Source organism: Mobula birostris, chromosome 1, assembly GCF_030028105.1.
Source record: "Mobula birostris isolate sMobBir1 chromosome 1, sMobBir1.hap1, whole genome shotgun sequence".
In the NCBI taxonomy this organism is placed as follows: domain Eukaryota; kingdom Metazoa; phylum Chordata; class Chondrichthyes; order Myliobatiformes; family Myliobatidae; genus Mobula; species Mobula birostris.
In genome coordinates, this window is record NC_092370.1 from 17,781,210 (window position 1) to 17,803,041 (window position 21,832).

The 21,832-nt window shown below is 40.1% G+C and overlaps 1 protein-coding gene across 1 annotated transcript in view; it reads left to right on the plus strand.

The window, feature by feature from the left end:
* csmd3b (CUB and Sushi multiple domains 3b) overlaps nucleotides 1–21,832 on the plus strand; it is a 2,134,893-nt gene that overhangs the window by 273,369 nt on the left and 1,839,692 nt on the right. Inside the window, exon 3 of the mRNA XM_072277417.1 lies at nucleotides 1,542–1,654. Coding sequence (XP_072133518.1) covers nucleotides 1,542–1,654 — 113 coding nt within the window. The remainder of the gene's footprint in view (nucleotides 1–1,541; nucleotides 1,655–21,832) is intronic.

Genomic DNA, 21,832 nt, shown 5'->3' on the forward strand with positions numbered 1-21,832 from the left:
TATTTATTTGTTGTGATACAACAGGAATAGACCATTCTGGCCCTTCGAGCCACACCTCCCCAACAATCCTCTGATTTAACCCTAGCCTAATCTCACGACAAGTTACAATGACAAATTGCCCTACCAACCAGTTCGTCCTTTGGACTGTGAGGAGACAAGAGCACTCGGAGGAAATCTACGCAGCCATGGACAAACCCCTTGCAGCAATGGCAGAAATTGTACCTGGGTCGCTGATATTGTAAAGTGTCTTGCTAACCACTATGCTACCATACCTCCTGATTCTGGCACTGACCTACACAATCGAGGCAGCACAATAATTAATTCAATAATATCTCTTTTTCTAAAAGCAAAATAAGGGAATAGCAAACTTAAAATTGAATGAGAGAGAGAGAGAGAGATAGGAGACAGAAATAGCAAGTAAAATTGTTTATTAATCTCATTTTTAATAAGTTATTCATCCAAATAAAGCTCTGAAGGAACTTCAGACCTCTGGACCCAACAGCTTGCTTGGCAACAATTTATGAAGGTTAGAGTGTCACCTTCAGTAAGAAGCAAATCAGTGATAGAACAGCAGCTGGTTATTGAACTCTCAGGTACTGAATTTCAGAAAGTGAATCCCATTTATAATCATTGCTCCTTAACACATTTCCTGCTTGTGGTCATGGTTAAGTGTTGAGATATAAGAGTAATCATGCTGGTAAATCATAAACATAATTGATTTTGCAGATGCTGGAAACCCTTAGCAACACACACAAAAAATGTTGCAGAAACTCAGTAGATCAGGCAGGATTAATGGAGAGCAATAAACAGACGACCTTTCGGGTCAAGACCCTTCATCAGGAGCTTTCATCAGTCTTGTTGAAGGGTCTGGGCCCAAATTGTCAACTAATGTTCATCTCCATAGATGCTGTCTGACCTGTTGAGTTCCTCCAGTAATTTGTGTGTGGTCATTATGCTGGTAAAGTTCCTCTTAGAGCCGACATTGCTAGCCTCAACATTTTCGCAGAATCAGAATCAGGTTTAATATCTCAGCATATGTTGTGAAATTTGTTGTTATGTGGCAGCAGTACATTGCAATACATAATAAAAACTGAATTACAGTAGGAAATGTGTATTATATATGTATGTTAATTAAATAAGTAGTCCATCAAAAGTACTGAGGTAGCGTTCGTGGATTCAATGTCCATTCAGAAGTCTGATAGCAGAGGGGAAGAAGTTGTTCCTGAATCTGTTGAGTTTAGTGGATGCATTCTCCATTGTAAAGGGCTCTGAAAATTCCATCTTTTGCATATGCCAGTCAATAAATATTCTACAAATTTTACATTTATAATAAATCCAGAAGATGTTAATACCTTTTCTCAACTTCACTGGTGGTGGCTCTTGCAGGCAAAGGAGAGGATACCAATTCATCTGATAGAAAATAATGCTGAAGTATTTCAGACAATGAGCTTTAGTTTCGTAAGAAGGTTGCTGATAAATTTGTGGATGTGGTTTTGTGAATATGATCTTACTGAATTGTGTTCTATTTTTCCCTGATGTAGGTTAACTGGCTTTCAGATACCTGCGCCTGTGACGAGCACTGGGTCTGTGTTTGCATTGCGTCTTACTAGTGACTTCGCTGTCAGCGCACATGGATTTAAGTTATTCTATCAAGGTAAGACAAGTAAAGCGCCAATGTCCAATCAGCTATTCATGGATATACTCAAATTGTTATGCTTTTCTGGTGTTTTAATTGTTACATTATTGCAAGATTAAAAAGGATGTAGCTTATTGGCACAAGTATAGTATCTGGATTTACTGTCCTGTATCATTCACCAGGCCATTGTATTCTGCATTGAAAATGCATTTGCGGTACTCTTACGATTTTATACTCTGCTGATTGGAATATGTTGTTGATTATTAGTAGGGTGTGGAATCTTTGTGTAAAATATTTCACTCTGGGGGAGATAAGCACATACGCATAATTAATGGCCTGTACAAAATCCAATGTGATGGATATTCAGCATGTGGTAATGAGATGTTATTTATTTCGCACTGTGATGAGCACTGGTGGATTAATGTAAAGAACTCACTGTGTCAAAAAACAATAGTGTTTCAGCTGTTTATTATATTTATCATGTGTAGGTATGGAACCAAATGAGCTTTATGTTCGACTGAGGTTGGGCACTTTGTTTTTGCATTTCTTGTCATCAATAGCCTGAAACTCTTGTAGAGAGACTAACACACTTGTGTAACTGTGAGATGTTGTCACTGAAGTGGCTTGTATTTTGATGTTGACAGGATTATATTATGTATTGAGCATTAAAAGATGCAAGAGGGGAAAAAGGATGAAGTCAGGGGTAGGGCATGGTATCTCGGGGGAAGTTCTTAGGATCTCCCTGACTGAGTTCCACCGATGTTTCAAATGGTTCCAATGCTTTATCAACCATAACTAATCGTGCCTATAAAGGCTTGAACTATCATAATTTTCAAAAGCTAAATTATTAACAATTTAAGAAATGAAGCAATGACCCAGATATTGGAACTTTCATGGACTCTGCGGTTCCACTTTGAGAGTAACCAGATTGGCCTGTGGGTATAAGAAGAGCAATAATTTTATTGAAGCGTGTGGGGCCTTCCTGTGTTCTTCTGTTTTTTCTCCCATCCATGGAGAAGCTCTTCCCCATTTCATAGAAACATAGAAAACATAGAAAATAGGTGCAGGAGTAGGCCATTCGGCCCTTGGAGCCTGCACCGCCATTTATTATGATCATGGCTGATCATCCAACTCAGAACCCCGCCCCAGCCTTCCCTCCATACCCCCTGACCCCCGTAGCCACAAGGGCCATATCTAACTCATTTCAGGGGACATGCATTTATTCTACTCATGTTAGCAATCATTGACCAGATTGGTTATGATGAGAGAATTAAATTGGACTCGTACTCATCAAAAAATAGGTAATTGACTGTTAACTTACAAATTTGTTTCTAATTCCATTTCATTTAAAGTTCTGAATAGTTTAATGTCTTTTTCCAGTAAGCAAATGCAAAGAAGAGTAGAATAATTGTTACTCTGGACCTGATGCAACACAAAAATAACACAATAAGATAAAGAACACAGTAAATATAAATAAATACATAGCTCATATAGATTGTATGTCCATAAAGTGACGTTAAATACAGGAGTGACAGTAAATAAGGTGACTGACAGGAGATAATAAAGTAGTGGTGGTTGGGAGGTGTGGAGGGTTGAGTTAGTGGGTGGATCCTTACTACTTGGGGAAAGTCACTGTTTTTGAGTGTGGTGGTCCTGATGTGGATGTTATATAGCCTCCTCCCTGGTGGGACTGGGTCAGACAGTCCATGAGCAGAGTGGGTGGGATCTTTCATAATGTTACAGGCCCTTTTCCAGCACCTTTCTGTATATATGTCCTTTATGGCGGGTGGGCTAGTTTTGACTGCCCATTGTAAAGTCGTCCTGTTCGCTGCAGTGCAGTTTCTGTACCATGCAGTGATGCAGCATGTTAGGATGCCCTCTACTGTGCATCTGTAGAAGGATGTGAGCATTAACATTGTCAGAGCTCTGTAATATTTGATCCCTGGGTTCTTTTAGGAGTACAGGAATGAGTGAGAAACTTCGATTCATTGATTCTTCATGCTAGTTTACCATAAAGTTTAAACATAGATACAAAGCATTTGAAACTAAAGGCTGATTTATACTTGTGCGTACGGGCTACGCCGTAAGCCTGATTTATACTTTTGCGTAGCCCTACACCGTAGCGAGCATGCGTAGTTGTGTCTGCGTCGCTCTGCAATTCACCACCAAAACGCTAGTTGGCGGTGGGGTTTCTATGCCACTGTGTTGAGTTTCTTCGTGGGAGACATGGACAGAGGAAAAGTATTTCAAATATTTTCGGATGTCAGCAGGTAGGTTTGACAATTTGGTTCATCGTCCCCAACCATTTGTTTTGCATCAGTGTACAGACATGGCGGAGAAAAGCAATGGAAAATGCAATGCTACCAAGCAGACCAATCACAGTTGCTGCGGTCTGCATTGCCGCGACGTATGAGTACCATTTTTGGGGAGGTGCACGTCACCCTACGGCGTAGGGTACATGGTACCTATGGCGTACATTTGACGCACAAGTATAAATCAGCCTTAAGTGAGGAGCTGAGAAGCAAAGCAGAGATTCAAAAGATTTAATGAAAAGAAGGCGGCGAAAAAGGTGGAGCCTTTGAAAAATCTATCGCCTTTATACTTGAGATAGCAAAAAATTCTTCAGATAGAAACAACACAGTTAATAGGCTACATAGGTAAAACAATTATTACATGTGTATAATGCGCTAATACTTAGCCAATTAAAAATGAAAAGGTATTTGTAACTGCTATTCTGCCTTCTTCCAGTAAGTGGGAATGAACCACTACATACTGTGAAAAAGGTGTGGAAGGGATCCATGGTCGTTGCTGGAGTCCGGGATGCTGCCTAGCCTGTTGCATTCACCAGCAACTTTTATGTGTGATACTGTGAAAAATATGAGTTTGATAATGATACATATTGCTAAAAATACTTTGTAAATGTTATCGTTTATTTTTCCTGACATGATTAGAACCACAATTTTGGTCTTGCATTAATTAAACTAATATCTTATCAAAAGTATATATAAAAAAAACAACCATTCCCAACAATGTCCATTGGCCAGCTCCTTTCAGCCTCATCAGTAAGTAGAAGCATTGGCGAGCTTTCTTGTATGTAGCATGTGTTCTGGGACCATTGAGGTTGTGCAAGATGACCACTCCCAGAAGTTTTAAACTGCTTGCTGTTTCCACTGCTGTACTGCCATTATGAATTCATCTTGTAGTGACTTTTTGTTGATCATGCGAATAAAATAAATGGAAATTGTCTTGCTACATTAACATATTTTGATGCAGAATATAAACTACTACTACTACAACAATCATGTTAGATTAGGTTAGTTTAGGTTTTGATTAGATTCAACTTTGTCATTGTGCTGAATACAGATACAAAGCCAATGAAATGCAGTTAGCATCTAACCAGAAATGCAAAGAACAGTGTTATTTACAAAATAACTGCAAATAAAAAGTAAGTGCTACAGCACACAAATATAAAAGTACTGAGACAGTACAATATGGGTGCGATACTGAGCGCTGTGATGTGAGGTTCAGCAGGGTCACAGCCTCATGGAAGAAGCTCTTCCTGTGCCTGCTGGTGTGGGAGTGGAGGCTCCAGTAGCACCTACCGGATGGGAGGGAAGTAAAAAGTCCATGGATAGGGTGAGATGCATCCTTGATAATGCTTTTTGCCCTGCCCAGGCAGCGTTTATGGTAGATGTACTCAATGGTGGGCAATTGGGTGCCGATAATCTGCTGGGCAGTTTTCACCACACGCAGTCCGATACAGGACAATTGCCATACCACACTGAGATGCAGTTGGTGAGTATTCTCTCAATGGTACAGCGGTAAAAGTCTGTCAGTATCCTGAGACAGAGGTGAGCTTTTTTGATGCTCCACAGGAAATAAAGGTGCTGTTGTGCCTTTTTGATCAGGATGGAGGAGTTCAGGGACCAGGTGAGATCCTCGGAAATGTGGACACCAAGGAATTTGAAGCTTGATACACGCTCCACTACAGCTCCGCTGATGGAGATGGGGACGTGAGTGTGACTCTTAGCATGTCTGAAGTCCACAATTATCTCCTTGGTCTTCTGGGTGTTAAGGGCCAGGTTGTTATGGGCCCACCACGAGGTCAGGTGCTGGACCTCATCCCTGTAGGCTGTATCATCATCCCCTCTGAACAGGCCATCACTGTGGTGTCGTCTGCGAACTTGATTATGGAGTTAGAACCATGTACAGGAACGCAGTCATAGGTGAAAAGGGAGTACAGAAGAGGGCACAGCACACAGCCTTGAGGCACGCCGGTGTTCAGGGTGAGAGTGGAGGAGGAGAGGTTGTCTAACTTAACTAATTAGGGTCTGTTAGTCAGAAAGTCCAAGGTCCAGTTGCAGAGGGATGAGCTGATACCAAGCTGGCTAAGTTTGGCGATCAGCTTGGAGGGGATCACAGTATTGAATGCCGAAGTAAAGTCAATGAATAGCATTCTGATGTAAGAGAATGGCTGTCCAGGTGGGTCAGGGTAGAGTGAAGTGCCGTGGAGATGGCGTCCTCTGTTGACCTGTTGGTGCGATAGGCAAATTGATGGGGGTCCAGGGTAGTGGGCAGACAGGATTTCAGATGTGATAGAACCAGTCTCTCAAAGCACTTTGCAATGATATTAGAGATCCATCATTTTGTAAACAAATTAGAAATTTTTCTCTTAACCCTGTGATGTTGGGAATGCATCTCATCTGAGTAAGATTGGAAACATTTATACCTGTATGTATTATTGATCTAAGGATCTAAGGAGAAACAAAACTATTCAAGACCATGACTTTCTTGAAATGGTTCTGCAAAAGTCAAGCAACTGTAACAAGAGAAGAAATTATTACTGATGTGCTCCTCATTCGTTTAGATAAGTTCCGCATAAGAATATATGAGTTAATTTTAATGCTGCTTCATCCTAAGGTAGAATCTTGCAGATTCTATTATTTATGGTGCAACTGTAACAAAAACCAATTTTCCCCGGGATCAACAAAGTATGACTATGACTACGATGAGCTCAAGAAGGTTGAGGCTTTAATGGATTTCAATCTTTGTAGCTCTTGTGGTTGTGCAAGGTGCCTCGCCAGTCATCAAAAAGCATGAAATTTGCAGAAAGGGGGCATGCCCTGTGTAAAACTTAATCACAATTTTTTTACGTGTACAATTTTTAAAAAAATGCTTTCTTCACTTGTGGAATATCATCAAATGCCTACATACTTGCCTCATTTTAGGAAATATTTGCATTCTATATGAATATTTATGTGCAAAATACTTTTGTACATTTCAAAATGTTTGCACCTACTGGAAAATTGCAATGCAGAGAATATGAAACGTGATGTCTTTTAGTGTAACTTAATACCTGCCAACAGAGCGTCATGTTTTTTTGTTACTTTCTGCTTCTAGCACTCATATAGTCTAAGACTTACAGTACTCCTCTGATGTTTGTTTTGCAATTGCTCAAAGATATCCTTGATTCTGACACCAGAAGGCAAAGGATCATCCTGAACATATTTCTATGACCTCAGAAATGCCTGTCTGTATTCCTAAAAATAGAATTGACATTAATCATTTTGTTCCCTCCTTCCCTGTACAGCTGAACTACTCTGGAATTGTTGTTCTGAATCCAGTCATACTTCTCAGGAGCAACTTCTTGCTAATTCAAAACCAATGCATTAAAGATTTACTCATGGGTTGCCTGAAATATCTGCTAGATGCTTTGTCTGTCTGGCATTGATAGGTTCATCCATTTGAGATGTGGGTTGCTAATTCTCTGGAGGGACGGTGGTGATGCCAACTCTTGCTCAAGCTCCAAAGCCAACTCAAAACTCAAACAAATTTTCCCCGTAACTGTAAAAAAAAAAATTAAGTAAGAGAAAATCTTCAAATGCTGGAAATCTGAGTGTACACACACACACACACACACACACACACACACACACACACACACACACACACACACACACACACACACACACACACACACACACACACACACAATGCTGGAGGAACTCAGCAGGTCTATGGAAAAAAGGTATAGTTGACATTTTGGATGGAACCCCTTCGGCGGGACTGGAGAAAAAAAGCTGAGGAGTAGATTTAAAAGGTGGGGGGGGGGGAGAAACGCCAGGTGATAGGTGAAACCTGGAGGGGGTGGAATGAAGTAAAGAGATGAGAAGTTGCTTGGTGAAAGAGACAGAAGGACATGGAAGAAAGGAAGTGTGGGGAGGAGCACCAGAGAGAGGCATTGTGTAGGAAAGGAGATAAGGTGAGAGAGGGAAAAGGAGAGAGAGGGGGGATGGTGAGGGGGGTGTGGGGGGCCATTATTCGAAGTCTGAGAAATCGATGCTGATACCATCAGGTTGGCGGCTACCTTAATGGAATATAAGGTGTTGTTCCTCCAACCTAAGTGTGGCCTCATCCAGGCCATGGATGGACATATCAGAATGGGAAGTGGAATTAAAATGGGTGGCAATCAGGAGATCCTGCTTGTTCTGGTGGACAGAACAAACAAAATTGTACTGTGTTTGGAAATTCTTTGTAAGTTTTAGGTCCACATCAAGCATTATTTGTCAAAATTAAAATCATCATCATTATGTGCCATATCGTATGACATGGGCAATCATGGTCCAAGACCAAGTCCTGATGAAGGGTTTTGTCCTGAAATGTCAACTGTTTACTCTTTTCCATAGATGCTGCCTGGCCTGCAGAGTTTCTCCAGCATTTTGTGTGTGTGTGTTGCTTACTTTCTATAAGTCAGTTTTTTTCATATGATGCAGTAGCTACCTGCAACATGATAATGCATGCACAAAATGCTAGAGGAACTTGGGGTCTGGCCTGAGCATAGGTGGTTTGTTCCCTTCTGTAGACCTTGACCTGCTGTGTTCCTCCAGAATTTTATGTGTGTTGCTAAATATTTTCAGCATCTGCATAATCTCTTGTGCTAATAATTTTTGTACCATCATACTCATTTTTAAACAAGCTTGCTGTAAATAGTCTTTTTTTGTGACAAGCAAATTGGTATTTGGGTAAAATGTAACTCCTGTTCAACACACCAAGTGGGGTGTGATGGAGAGCACTTAGTAAACACATTCCTTACACACAAACATTGCCTTTTCAGTTTTCTGCTGTCGTTGTGGTGAATGTATTCACTTCAAAGTCTTCCCCGGTATATTCTTATAAAATTAACCCACTGTTTTTCTCTGCATTGCTACATACATTTAGAGTCTGACAACAAAGTTTAGTTTAGAGTAACTTAATTCTTTATTTGTAGTTACCTGTAAGTGTGAGGTTGTGTTGAGTGTTCTGCTGTTTCACAGTGTCATTTCCCAGAAGTCCCATAGTGTCTGTTGGGGCTCAAACTGAGCTGATGCATTCTGGTTGGTTTTATGGTGTCTTTCCCACCAGACATGACATGATATTCCATTTATTTAGTAATGGGGATGTGTAAATGTGTATATATTGTTTGTATACTGCATTTAAGGTAGATACTTCTCTTTATTTTGTTATATGCTTGCAAATACATCATGGGGTGCATCACATTCTAATTCGTGTATCAACTTAAATTAAAATTGGTAATTAAAGACGATATGTCCTAGTGCCTAATAAAAGGAGCCCATTGCCCTCATTATGAGAGAGAGATAGGAGCTGCCAAGAGTTCGCACTGGACAAGAACAAGTACAGAGTTTTAAATTATTGTGTTTTCTTGCAGATATCATTTTGTAACTATTGGCATTTTTCTTTTCACTATTTCACTAATTTTCACTTTGTAAGTTTGATTTTTGTCAATCTTAAACACCTTTGCACTTAAGTGGTAAGTGATTTCAGCCGTTTTGTCTTTGATTATAACCCTTATTTTTAACATGGGGGCTTAAATGACATTGAGTGCACTGTCTGTGAGCTCTAAACTTCAGACTTTAAGCCCTATCTGATAAGTATCCTCACTTTAGGGTAATTAAACTGTATCACCCTACTTGTTAAGGACTAGTTGACCTCATTACTTCTGTCTGTATGGGAAGATAGCTGTCAATGGTCACTATTTTGAGCAGTGAGTCCCCACTCCATTCAGGAAGGAGATACTTCCAGCTAATGAAGCAGTTTAAATTTTATTTTAGTTTAGTAAGACACATTTAATTTTGATGAAATATTCTTGGACTTATAAGGCATTTACAAGCACAATTATAATTCTTACAAGTTAGAAAGACATGCCAACAAGTCCTTCACTGCAGAAACTGAAGGCTGAGGAATAAATTTGAGACCATCTTTCTGTCAACCTTAGTTTGGTCATTCCTAACATCTTGGCTGCTTTCTAATATTTGTACTGTTTTTCTGAGAGTTGATATCACCTGTGTGTGATGTTTCACAGCTACATTTATCAGGTCGGGTGGATGCAATGTTTAATTAGGCCAATATGGATCATATTGTTTCTGTGATCAAGAGGCTGAGCGAGGAGCATTGGTTAGAAGTGTAACTTACTAAATAAGGTCTTGACCCTTGGAAAGGTCATGCTGCTTTGCTGAAAAGCTGAGGTTAGCAAGAAGCCCTTTGGGACCTGGAAAGTGAATATCCATTACAGAGCGCAGGTAAATTGGCTCTTAGCAAGAAGTCATTGTCAGACAACCCACAATTTAAAGTTAGGTCAACAGTGCATAATTCATTAAAGTCAAAGTAAATTTATTATCAAAGTACCTATATCAACATATACTGCCTTAAGATTCATTTTCTTCCATGCGTTGACAGGAAAATAAAGAAATACAATATAATTTATGAATAACCAATGACTGACAAGCAACCAATGTGAAAAGATAAATCATGCAAATAATAAAATAAATAAATAATACTGAGAACATGGTTTGTAGAAACCTTCAAAGTAAGTCTATGGGTTGTGGAGTCATTTTGGCATTGAGATGAAATAAGTTATCCAAGCTGGTTCAAGAGCCTAATGGTCACTATTCCTGAACCTGGTGGTGTGGGACCTCCCCTCCCGTATGTCCTGTCTGATGGTGGTAGCGGGGATTTTTGATGAAGTTTGCCACTTTCTAAATGTGCTCAATGGTGAGGAAAGCTTTTCCTGGGTTGTATCCACCACATGCTATGCGCTTTTCCATTCCTGAGTATTGGTGTTTCCATACCAAGCCATGATTCAACCAATGCAGCATTAGTGTTGCCAAGAACTATTCTTACCACTTCTTGTTTTGCTTAACAGATCTATAGTTGGATGAATGGAACACAGTGCTTGTGAATGTGTGTGAAGGTTTATTTCTATCAAAGCAATTACAAATTGAACAAATTGCTAAAAAAAATTTTGTCTCAATGGATAAAATTATTCAACAGAACAAAAATGATATCGAGCACATATTCAAAAGGATCATTTACATTTGCCATAATATGCAGTACTTGTAAATTAAATTTGTTAGCAGGGAAAATACATTAACAGAAGTTTGGGAGATTTGATGTTATGTTGAAGTTTTATAGGGCATGGGGGAGCCTAATTTGGAGTACTGTGTGGAGCTTGAAAGAGTCCAGAGAAAGTTTACAAGGATGCTGCTAGGACTGGAGGACCTGAGTTATAGGGGGCAGGTGAATAGGCTAGGACTTTATTCCTTAGAACATAGAAGACTGAGAGGAGATTTGAAAGAAACATACGACATTAAGAGGGGGATATAGATAGGATTAATGCCAGCAGACATTTTCCACTGAGGTTGGGTGGGACCTCAATGCGAAGTCATGCATTAAGGGTGAAAGGTGAAAAATTTAAGGGAAACATAAGAGGAAACTTCTTCACTCAGAAGGTTGTGAATCTGTGAAACAAGATGCCAGTGCAAGTGGTGCATGCAAGATCCATTCCAACGTTGAAGGGAAGTTTGGATAGGTACATGGATTGTAGGTGTATGGAGGGGTAGGGATTCCAGTGCAGATTGATGGGAGTAGGTAGTTAAATGGTTTGGCATAGACTAGATGAGCCAAAGGACCTATTTCTCTGCTCTTCTTTTCTATGACTCCATGATTCTAGTTATATTCAAAATGAAATGAGCTGGGTAATTCACATCCTTAGAACAGTTCCAACTTTCCATTACCTGCTTGAACTTGCTTTTGGAATCTTAATCTGGTACTTGTCCCTAACTGTGGTCAGCCAGGTACTAAATCACTGCTTTGTGCTTACCTTCTGATGTTGTAATTATAGATTTTAATAATGATTAATTCAGTTTCTTTCTGTTGTAAATGCATTAGAATATTGTGCAGTCTTAAGAGGCTAAAGAAATAGTGGACATAAAAGGAAAGACGGGTGGGTGGGTAGAAAATTTTGCTTTGAGAGTTCATATGGATAGATGTTAATAGCTTAAGTGTGTAGACAAAAATTTGGCTTCGCAGTGTAATGTGGGAAAATACACTTAATTTGGTAAGAAAATGCAGAGAGTGTAGTATCTCAAAGATGAGAGATTATAGGGCTCTGAAATGCAAAGGGACTCATGAATCCTGGTGAATAATTCAGAAAAAGTTGGGATGTAGGTATCACAGATAGTCATAGAGCATTACAGTACAGATGCAGACCCTTCAGTCCATCTAATCTGTGCTCACCCGTTTTTCTTCCTAGTCCCACCTATCCAAACTTGTACCACTACCCTCCAAACCCTTTCCATTCATGTTCCTATCCAAATTTTCCTTCAGTGTTGCAAACAAAATCACATCCACCACTTACTGGCAGCTCTTTTCAGACTCACACATCCTCTGAGTGAAGAAGTTCCCCCTAAATATTTCACCTTTTACCCTTAACCTATGACCTGTGGATCATGTTAACCAACCTGAGGGCAAAATGTTTGCCTGTATTTATCCTATCCATAATTTTGTGTAGTTCCATGAAGTCCTCCCTCATTCTTCTGTGCTCCGGGAAATAAAGTCCTGATCGATTCAAACTTTCCCTAATACATGAGAAAAATAGTTTATTACCTGGAGAAATGGAAACAAAGGTAGAAGGTCCTGGGAATCTCTGGCCAATAACTATAAGAGATAGAAGTATAGTTCCTCTCCAGAATAAGTGAAACATAGTATTTGTGCTATACTCTTAAGTTTGTCATGGATAGGGGAGGTAGTGGGGATAAGCTCCCACTACCGATTTAATGCTCCCAACAGCGTGCATCTCAAATAGCCTCTGACAATCAAGTCCATTTCCTGGCCATCACATGTGACTTGGCTATTAAGCACAATGGAACAGTTTCTACTGACAGGAGAAGGGCCAATGGGAGACAGAGCTGGAGCTCCTAAAATAATCCTACAAGCTTCTCAGGCTTCTAGCCGAGCATACGCTTCTCTTAAATATTGTAATCAAGCCCACATCCACCACTTCTACTGGCAGCTTGTTCAACAATCTCACCACCCTCTGAGTGAAGTTCTCCCTCACATTCACCCTAAACCGTTCACCTTCAACCTTAACCCATGACCTCTAGTTCCAGTCTCACCCAACCTCAGTGGTAAAAGCATCCTTGCATTTACTTACTGCCTGTTACTCTGCTGGCATTTAGGGCAGTCATGAAGATTCTCCATCTCTGGCTGTGTGCAGGGCTTTCTTCATCATGTCTGTAGCTTCCTCTCAGTTTTCACTTCTGTCAGTCATGCAAGTCCCAGGAATACAAAGGAATTCTGAGACTTGGGAATGCCATTGCACTCAAATGCAGAAGGATCCTTTGTTGGAGTTTCTGTAACAATTTTGCTTTACCAGTCAGGATTGTTAGCCCTGAATGCTTGTATTTACCTTATCCATAATCTTCATAATTTTGTATCAAACTTCTCCTCATTCTCCGACACTCCAGGAAATAAAGTCCTAAGCTATTGAAACATTCCCTTTAAACTCAGGTCCTCAAGACCGTGCCAAGACCTTGTAATTATTTTGCTGGACTCTTTCGATCTTATTGATATTCTTCCTGTAGATAGGTGACCAGAACTGCACACAACACTCGAAATTGAGCCTCACAAACTTTTTATACAACTTCTGCATACTGTCCCAAATCCTGTACTCGATACTATTGATTTATGAAGGCCAACCCTATCTACAGATAGAAAATTTGCGGGCAGAGCTGAAAAAGCGTGTGCGAGCAAGGAGGCCTACAAACCTGATTCAGTTACTCCAGTTCTGTCTGGAGGAATGGAACAAAATTCCAGCAACTTACTGTGAGGAGCTTGTGGAAGGCTACCTAAAATGTTTAACCCAAGTTAAACAATATAGAGGCAATGCTATCAAATACTAACAAAATGTATGTAAACTTCTGACGCACTGGGGAAGTGATGAAAGAAATAAAAGCTGAAATAAATCATTCTCTCTACTATTATTTTGACATTTCACATTCTTAAAATAAACTAGTGATCTTAACTGACCTAAGACAGAGAATGTTTTCTAGGATTAAATGTCAAAAATTGTGAAAAACTGAGCTTAAATGTATTTGGCTAAGGTGTATGTAAACTTCTGACTTCAACTGTACCTGTGACACTATTTTTTAAGGTTGTTGGCTTTTCTAAACAATTGATGGCCTTCTGTCTACATCCTGTTGTTGCCATCGTCATCAATACATTTTCACCAAATGCAAAAACTCTGTGTGAGTACAGAATATAGTAACGTTTCATCAATCCTTCTTGACTAGCTCCATAGATTTCAGTCATTTACAACTCCATTAATTATTACAGATTCAATGTTTGTGTGGTTCTGCAAAGAGTTTTTACACAAAATGATAATGCGTCAATTTGTCTGTGCGAGTAGTGCTCATTGTTTCTTGTCTGTGTGCCAGGCATCTCTTCTCTAACGGGTAAGTTAATGGTTTCAGAAGTGTCAGTGAAAATGTTGCAGTAACAGAAGTAAAAACACAAAATGCTGGAGGAACTCAGCAGGTCAGGCAGCATCTATGGAGAAGAATAAACAGTCACCAATTCAGGCCGAGGCACTTCATCAGGACTGGGGAAAAAAGATGACAAGTCAGAGTAAGAAGGTGAGAGGAGAGGAGGAAGTAATACAAGGTTGTTGATGATGGCATGAATATCGATTTCTCCAACTTCCAGCAATGGCCCTCCTACCCTCCTTCACCTTTCCCATTTCACTCTCACCTTATCTCCTTAGCTGCCCATCACCACCCTCTGGTGCTCCTCCCACTTCTCTTTCGGCTGTCTGTCCTCTCCTATCAGATTCTCCCTTCTCCAGCCCTTATCTCTTTCACCAATCGACTTCCCAGCTCTTTACTTTATCTCTCCACCCCCCCAAGTTTCACCTATCACCTACTACCTTCCTCACCTCCCCCTACCTTCTTTCTGACTTCTCATCTTTTTTCTTCACACCTGATGAAGGATCTCAACCCAAAACATTGACTTGTTTATCCATTTCCATAAATGCTACCTGGCCCGCCATGTTCCTCCAGCATTTTGTGTGTGTTGCTTGAATTTCCAGCATCTGCAGGATTTCTTTTGCTTGTGAGGTAATGGAACTGGCTGATGTATCAGTACAAAAATTGTTTCAAATTTTCTGTTGTTCTGCACAACTATATATTGAAATTGAAAAGCTTATTTTTAGAAAAGATTCCAGTTTCTTTGTTTGAACATTGTCTTAATATGATATTTGTAGGGTTACGTTGCTATAAGACCATAAGACAAAGAAGGACAATAAGGCGATTCAGCCTATTGAGGCTGCTCCACTATTCTATCATGTCCGATTTCTTATCCTCTCAATCCTTTCAACTGCCTTCTCCCTGTAAACTTTGATGCCTTTACTAATCAAAAACCTATCAACCTCCACTTCATGCTCAGGCATTCAACTCTGCCCATTAGGAATTTGCTGTGGTGTTTTTCTCAGGGTGCGACATGCATCTAAAAACAGCATTTGACAATAATAAAGAATCTGGAACCTATCAACCTCCGCTTTACATATACCCAATAACTTGGCTTCCACAACCATCTGTGGCAAAAAAATAGCATAGATTCACCACTTTCTGGCTAAAGAAATTCCTCCACATCTCTGTTTTAATGAGGTGTCCTTCAAGTCTGAGGTTGTGCGTTCAAGTCTGAAATGCTCCCACTATATATCTGAGATGACTTTCAATATTCCACATGTTGTATTGTAATTGCCCCTTATTCCTCATTATCTCTCATATATTCCCTCATAAATAGCAGATCAGCAGCTGAGAAAGTGCCTGTTGGTGTCAGTGTCATTCGCTCTCTCGCAGTAAACAACATCCACATGCTTCTTCAAGACAAAATAACTAAGAAGATTATGCAACCACAAGAAAGTACCATGCTGAACACAATGAGACCTAAATGTTCATTCATTCTCATTCTCTGGCATTGAGTCACCACATCAGGGTATTGTGAAACTATATTTTAAAGGTTACACAGATGCTAAGTTTCATAACACACAATCTTTTTTAGCCTTATGTGTTCCAATGAATGTCCATATTTTTGGAAAATAGATTGTAAATTCATTAACTATTGAAATTATGGTTTATGATTAGGAAAAATAGCTGACAGCAAATAGCGAAATTCAGATAATGTTCACATATTACATTTTCTGTCTTAATTATCATGTACTGTATCAAAACTGTATACCAAAATACTTAACCTCTTTTGCTTTGTTGTCTGTGAAATATTGTTTGCTGAAAGTTGTCTGAGTATATCTTTTGTACATTTTATCACCAAGATATTTATTTAGGGTTCAATTCAAATTTCAAAGGTTAAATTAAATCTATTATCGAAGTATATAGCATATATATCACCATATACAACCTTGGGATTAATTTTCTTGCCAGTAGAACAAAGAAATACAACAGAATCAATGGAGAAAAAACTGCATAAAAAGTCTGGCAAACAACTGATGTGCAAAAGAAAATAAACTGCAACTAAAATAATAAATAAATACATACATACACTTACAGCGTCACAGTAGTGTAGTGGTTAGCACAGCGCTTAACAGTACAGGCGACCTAGGTTCAATTCCCACCACTATCTATATGGAGTTAGTATGTTCTCCCCGTGATCACATGGGTTTCCTCCGGGTGCTCCAGTTTCCTCCCATAGTCCAAAGACGTACCAGTTGGGAGGTTTATTGGTCATTGTAAGTTGTTCTGTGATTAGGCTAGGATTAAATCATGAGATTGCTGGCCGGTGTGGCTCAAAGGGCTGGAAGGACTTTTTCCACACTGTAACCACCAAATAAATAAGTAAATAAAACTGTGGTCTTCAGTTGTAAATCTTGAAAGTTAGTCCATAGATTATGCCATCAGATCAGAGTGAAGGTGACTGAAGTTACCCACACTGGTTCCCTCGTCTAACAGTCTAATGTTCTTGGATTTAATGGTAATATAAAAGAAGGGAGAAAGCCATTCATGTCCGACCCTCTTCTTCCACTAAGTTAGATATAGGCCGTGGAAAGCATTATGCTACCATGAAGGACAGATATCGAAGAGCCTTTTTTCCCCCAGAGTGAAAATGTCAAAAACTAGAGGGCATAACTTTAAGGTGAGGAGGAAGAGTCAAAGTTTAAAAGAGATTTACGAGACAATTTTTCAACAGAGAATGGTAAGTACCTGGAATGTGCAGCGGGGAAGTAGTAGAAACAGATGTAGAAGTGGCATTTAAGAGACATTTAGGCAGGCACTTGAATAGACAGGGAATTAAGGGAGATACAGCATATAATGTGCCACTAGATGGGATTAATTTGGATTGGCATCTTGGTTGGCTGAAGGGCCAGCTCTTGTGTTCCACTGTTCAATGTGAGAACTGGAGAGAGGCAGCAGAAGTGGTGTCTGAATACATGAATCAGTGGATGGTGGGCTGTCCCAGGTCAGTGCATCCTGGGGTTGGATGTCAACACAAGTAGGAGGCACGAGGGCTGGTGACACAATGGACCTGTAGTTTGAGGTCCTGTCATTGGCTAGTCCAGGGGCTGATACCAAATATCAACGTCCAAAGGCTGATTCGAAGTTCAGAAGTCAAAGCCCGATGGGTGGAGACTTGAGTCCCAGAGGTCTATGGTTGGTGGACTGTCCGTGTGTATGGTTGGGTGGGGGGGGGAGGGAGGGCTTGCTTTGTTGTTCTTTCCTTTTCTGCTTTCTTGTGCTCTGCGTTGTTCTGGCAACCATTGTGCTCATGCATTGTTGGTGCCAGAATGTGATGAGATACTTAACGAGCTGCCCCCAGCATAACTTTCAGTGTGTTGGTTGTTAATGCAAATGATGCATTTCACTGTACAATTTAATATACGTGTGATAAATGTACAAATTTGAGTCTGAATCATGAAATGTTACCAGACAGGTCCAACAAATAGTTAAGTAAGAAGGCAAATTCTATTTTGATTTTTACCTTGAAGGGGTTGGAGTTTAAGAACGGCGAGGATGTATCGGTGAAAATGAATGTATCGATGATGTACAGTTTTGGTTCTCCAAAGTAAATACATTGTAGCATTGTAAGTATTCCAAAGGAGATTCATCAGCCTAATTTATGGGATGAGAGAGTTGCCTGTCAAGAGTGGTTAGTCAAGTTGGATTTGCATTCCAACGAGGGGTGACAGTATTCAAACATATGAGACCCTAAGGGCACTTGACGGGATTAATGTTAAAATCTTTCACAAACAATGGAACATAGTTACAAAGTAGTTAGCAATTTATTTAAAACTAAGATGCATAGAAATTTCTTCCTGACAGTAGTGAATCTCCAGAACTCAAAAGTGGTGAAGAATCAGTACATAGGAGGCAGACCTAGAACGTACTAGAGCGTACAATCATCACAACAATATTTGATTCTGCGCTTCGCAGAACCTAACAATTTCAGAACAGCTGGCAACGAGACTGAAGCCAGAAGAGTTAGAAATGTACTGACCAAATACTTTGACCCATAGCTTACTGAATAAATAAGTATACTCACTTTGCCCTGTTTTCTGTCCTTGCTTGTATGAAGGTGGTTTACCTATTTATGCAAGTACTTCTCTGACAATTGATGCGTAACAGCCTAATGTAACATTGTATGGAAATACGAGATAACGCTGATGCAGACATTTTATACATTTAACAAGGTGCTTTATTAATGCAACAGAGTTAGTCAGTTTCTCAATGTTCGTCGTCAGCTGGGTCATAGGAGGCAGACTGATCATCAGGCTGAGTGATGCCACAGCAACAACCTCTCATTCAATGTCAACAAGACTACGGAGCTGATTATTGACCTCAGGAAGTGGAAATCAGAAGTCCGTGAGCAAATCTTCATCAGAAGATCAGAGGTGGAGAGGGACAACAACTTTAAATTCCTCAGTGTTATCATTTCAGAAGATCTGTCATAGTCTCCAGCACGTAAGTGCCATTATGAAGAAAGCACAGCAGTGCCTCTGTTTTGTTAGAAGTTTACGAAAACTTTGACAAACTTCTACAGATGTGTGGTGGAGTTTGTATTGAGTGGTTGCATCACAGTCTGGTGTTGAAACACCAATGCCTTTGAATGGAAAATCCTACTAAGGGTAGTGAGTACGACCTAGTCCATCATGTGTCAAGTCCACCACACTATTGAACATACCTATATGGAACGCTGTCACAGGAAAGCGATATCCATCATCAATGTCCCCTAACATCCAAGTTATGCTCTCTTCTCACTGCTGCCATCAGCAACAAGGAACAGGAGCCTCAGGACTCTTCCCACCAATGTGGAATACTTCTCTCAACTTCACTCGTTCCATCACTGAACTGTTCCCCCAACCTATGATCTCAGTTTCAAGGACACTTCTTCTCATGTTCTTCATATCCATTATTTATTTACTTATCATTACTTTTTTTGCTTATTTCTTCTCTTTCTTTAAGTATTTGCACAGTTTTTTGCTGCTTTTTTGCACTTTGGTTGCAGTCAGTCCTGATGGGTGTAGTCTTTCATTGATTCTATTGTGCTTTTAGAGTCATAGAAACATACAGCACAGAAACGGGCCCTTCAGCCCATCTATTCCATGCTGAACTATTTAAACTGCCTACTCCTATTGCCCTGCACCTGGTCCATAGACCTCCAAACCCCTACAAATCCATGTACCGATCCAAACTTTGCTTAAACATTGAAATCAAGCTCACGTGAACCACTTGTGCTGGCAACTCGTTCCACACTCTCACATAATGAGACGTCAATCTCCAAAGCCCCATTTTCATGATACCTACTTCAACTAATCATAATTATGCCCATATAAAACAGATTGCTATTGTTGCTAGGTACCAGAAAAAAACAAAACAGCTACTTTAAAAAGTTCAGTATACAGGATGCTAAATTCTCAGGAAATATTAGTGGTTTTCCATATTATCCAGCTGCATGGGCCAGCTGTTTCATAGGAGCCTAATTGTGACTGAGTACTGGTTAAGTGGTTGTAATAAAAGCCGGGCAGAGGAGATCATTATCTCCTTACAGCCTTGTCAGATTTTTTTTTAATCTGTCTATTCTTGTTGGCTCAGTAAAGCAGGCAGCATAATCAAAGTTCTCAAAGTCCCCAACATCCCCATCCTTGCGCATTCTTTCATTTCTTCTTCTGCTTGGGTAAAGGAACAACATCCTCAAAGCATGTACCACCAGGTTCTAGAGCAGATTCTACCCCACTGTTATAAGACAATTGAATAATTAAGACCATACAATATAGCAGCAAAAGCAGGCCATTTGGCCCATTGTCTACTCTATCATTCAATCATGGGCTGATCCAATTCTTCCAGTCATCCCCATTCCCCTGCCTTCTCCCTATAGCCTTTGATGCCCTGGCTAATCAAGAACCTATCTATCTCTGCCTTACATACACCCAATGACTTGGCCTCCACAGCCGCACGTGGTTACAAATTCCACAGATTTACCACCCTCTGACTAAAGTAATTTCTCTGTATTTCAGTTCTAAATGGACGTCCTTCAATCCTGAAGTCGTGCCCACTTGTCCGAGAATCCCTTATCATGGGAAATCACTTTGCCATATCTAATCTGTTCTGGCCCTTTAACATTCAGATTGTTTCTATGAGATCCCTTCTCATTCTCCTGAACTCCAGGGAATACAGCCCAAGAACTGCCAGACGTTCCTCATACGGTAACCCTTTCATTCCTGGAATCATTCTTGCGAATCTTCTCTGAACCCTCTCCAATGTCAGTATATCCTTTCCAAAATAAGGAGCCCAAAACTGCACACAATACTCCCAGTGTGGTCTAATGGGTACCTTATAGAGCCTTAACATCACATCTCTGCTCTTATATTCTATACCTTTAGAAAAGAATACAAACATTGCATTCGTCTTCTTCACCACCGACTCAACCTGGAGGTTAACCTTTAGGGTTTCTTCCAAGTCCCTTTGCATCTCTGCATTTTGAATTCTCTCGCCATCTAAATAATACCCTGCCCGTTTATTTCTTTCATCGAAGTGCATGACCATACACTTTCCAATATTGTATTTCATTTGCCACTTCTTTGCCCATTCCCTTAAACTATCTAAGTCTCTCTCCAGGCTCTCTGTTTCCTCAACACTACCCACTCCTCCACCTATTGTTGTATCATTGGAAAATTTAGCCACAAATCCATTAATACCATTGTCCAAATCATTGACATACATCGTAAAAAAGCAGCGGTCCCAACACCAACCCCTGTGGAACTCCACTGGTAACCGGCAGCCAACCAGAATAGGATCCCTTTATTCCCACTCTGTTTTCTGCCAACCAGCCAATGCTCCACCCATGCTAGTAACTTCCCTGTAATTCCATGGGCTCTTATCTTGCTAAGCAGCCTCATGTGTGGTATCTTGTCAAAGGCCTTCTGAAAATCCAAGTACACCACATCCACTGCATCTCCTTTGTCTACCCTGCTTGTAATTTCCTCTAAGAATTGCAGTAGGTTTGTCAGGCAGGATTTTCCTTTCAGGAAACCATGCTGGCTTTGGCCAATCTTGTCATGTGCCTCCAAGTACTCTGTAATCTCATCCCTAACAATCGATTCCAACAAATTCCCAACCGCTGATATCAGGCTAACAGGTCTGTAGTTTCCTTTCTGCTGCCTCCCACCCTTCTTAAATAGTGGAGTAACATTTGCAATTTTCCAGTCATCTGGTACAATGCTAGAATCTATCGATTCTTGAAAGATCATTGTTAACGCTTCCACAATCTCTCTAGCTACTCCCTTCGGTATAATTCCCAAGTATAACAGGAGGACTCTTGAAGGACAATCTACCTTATTATGATCCTTCACCTTAT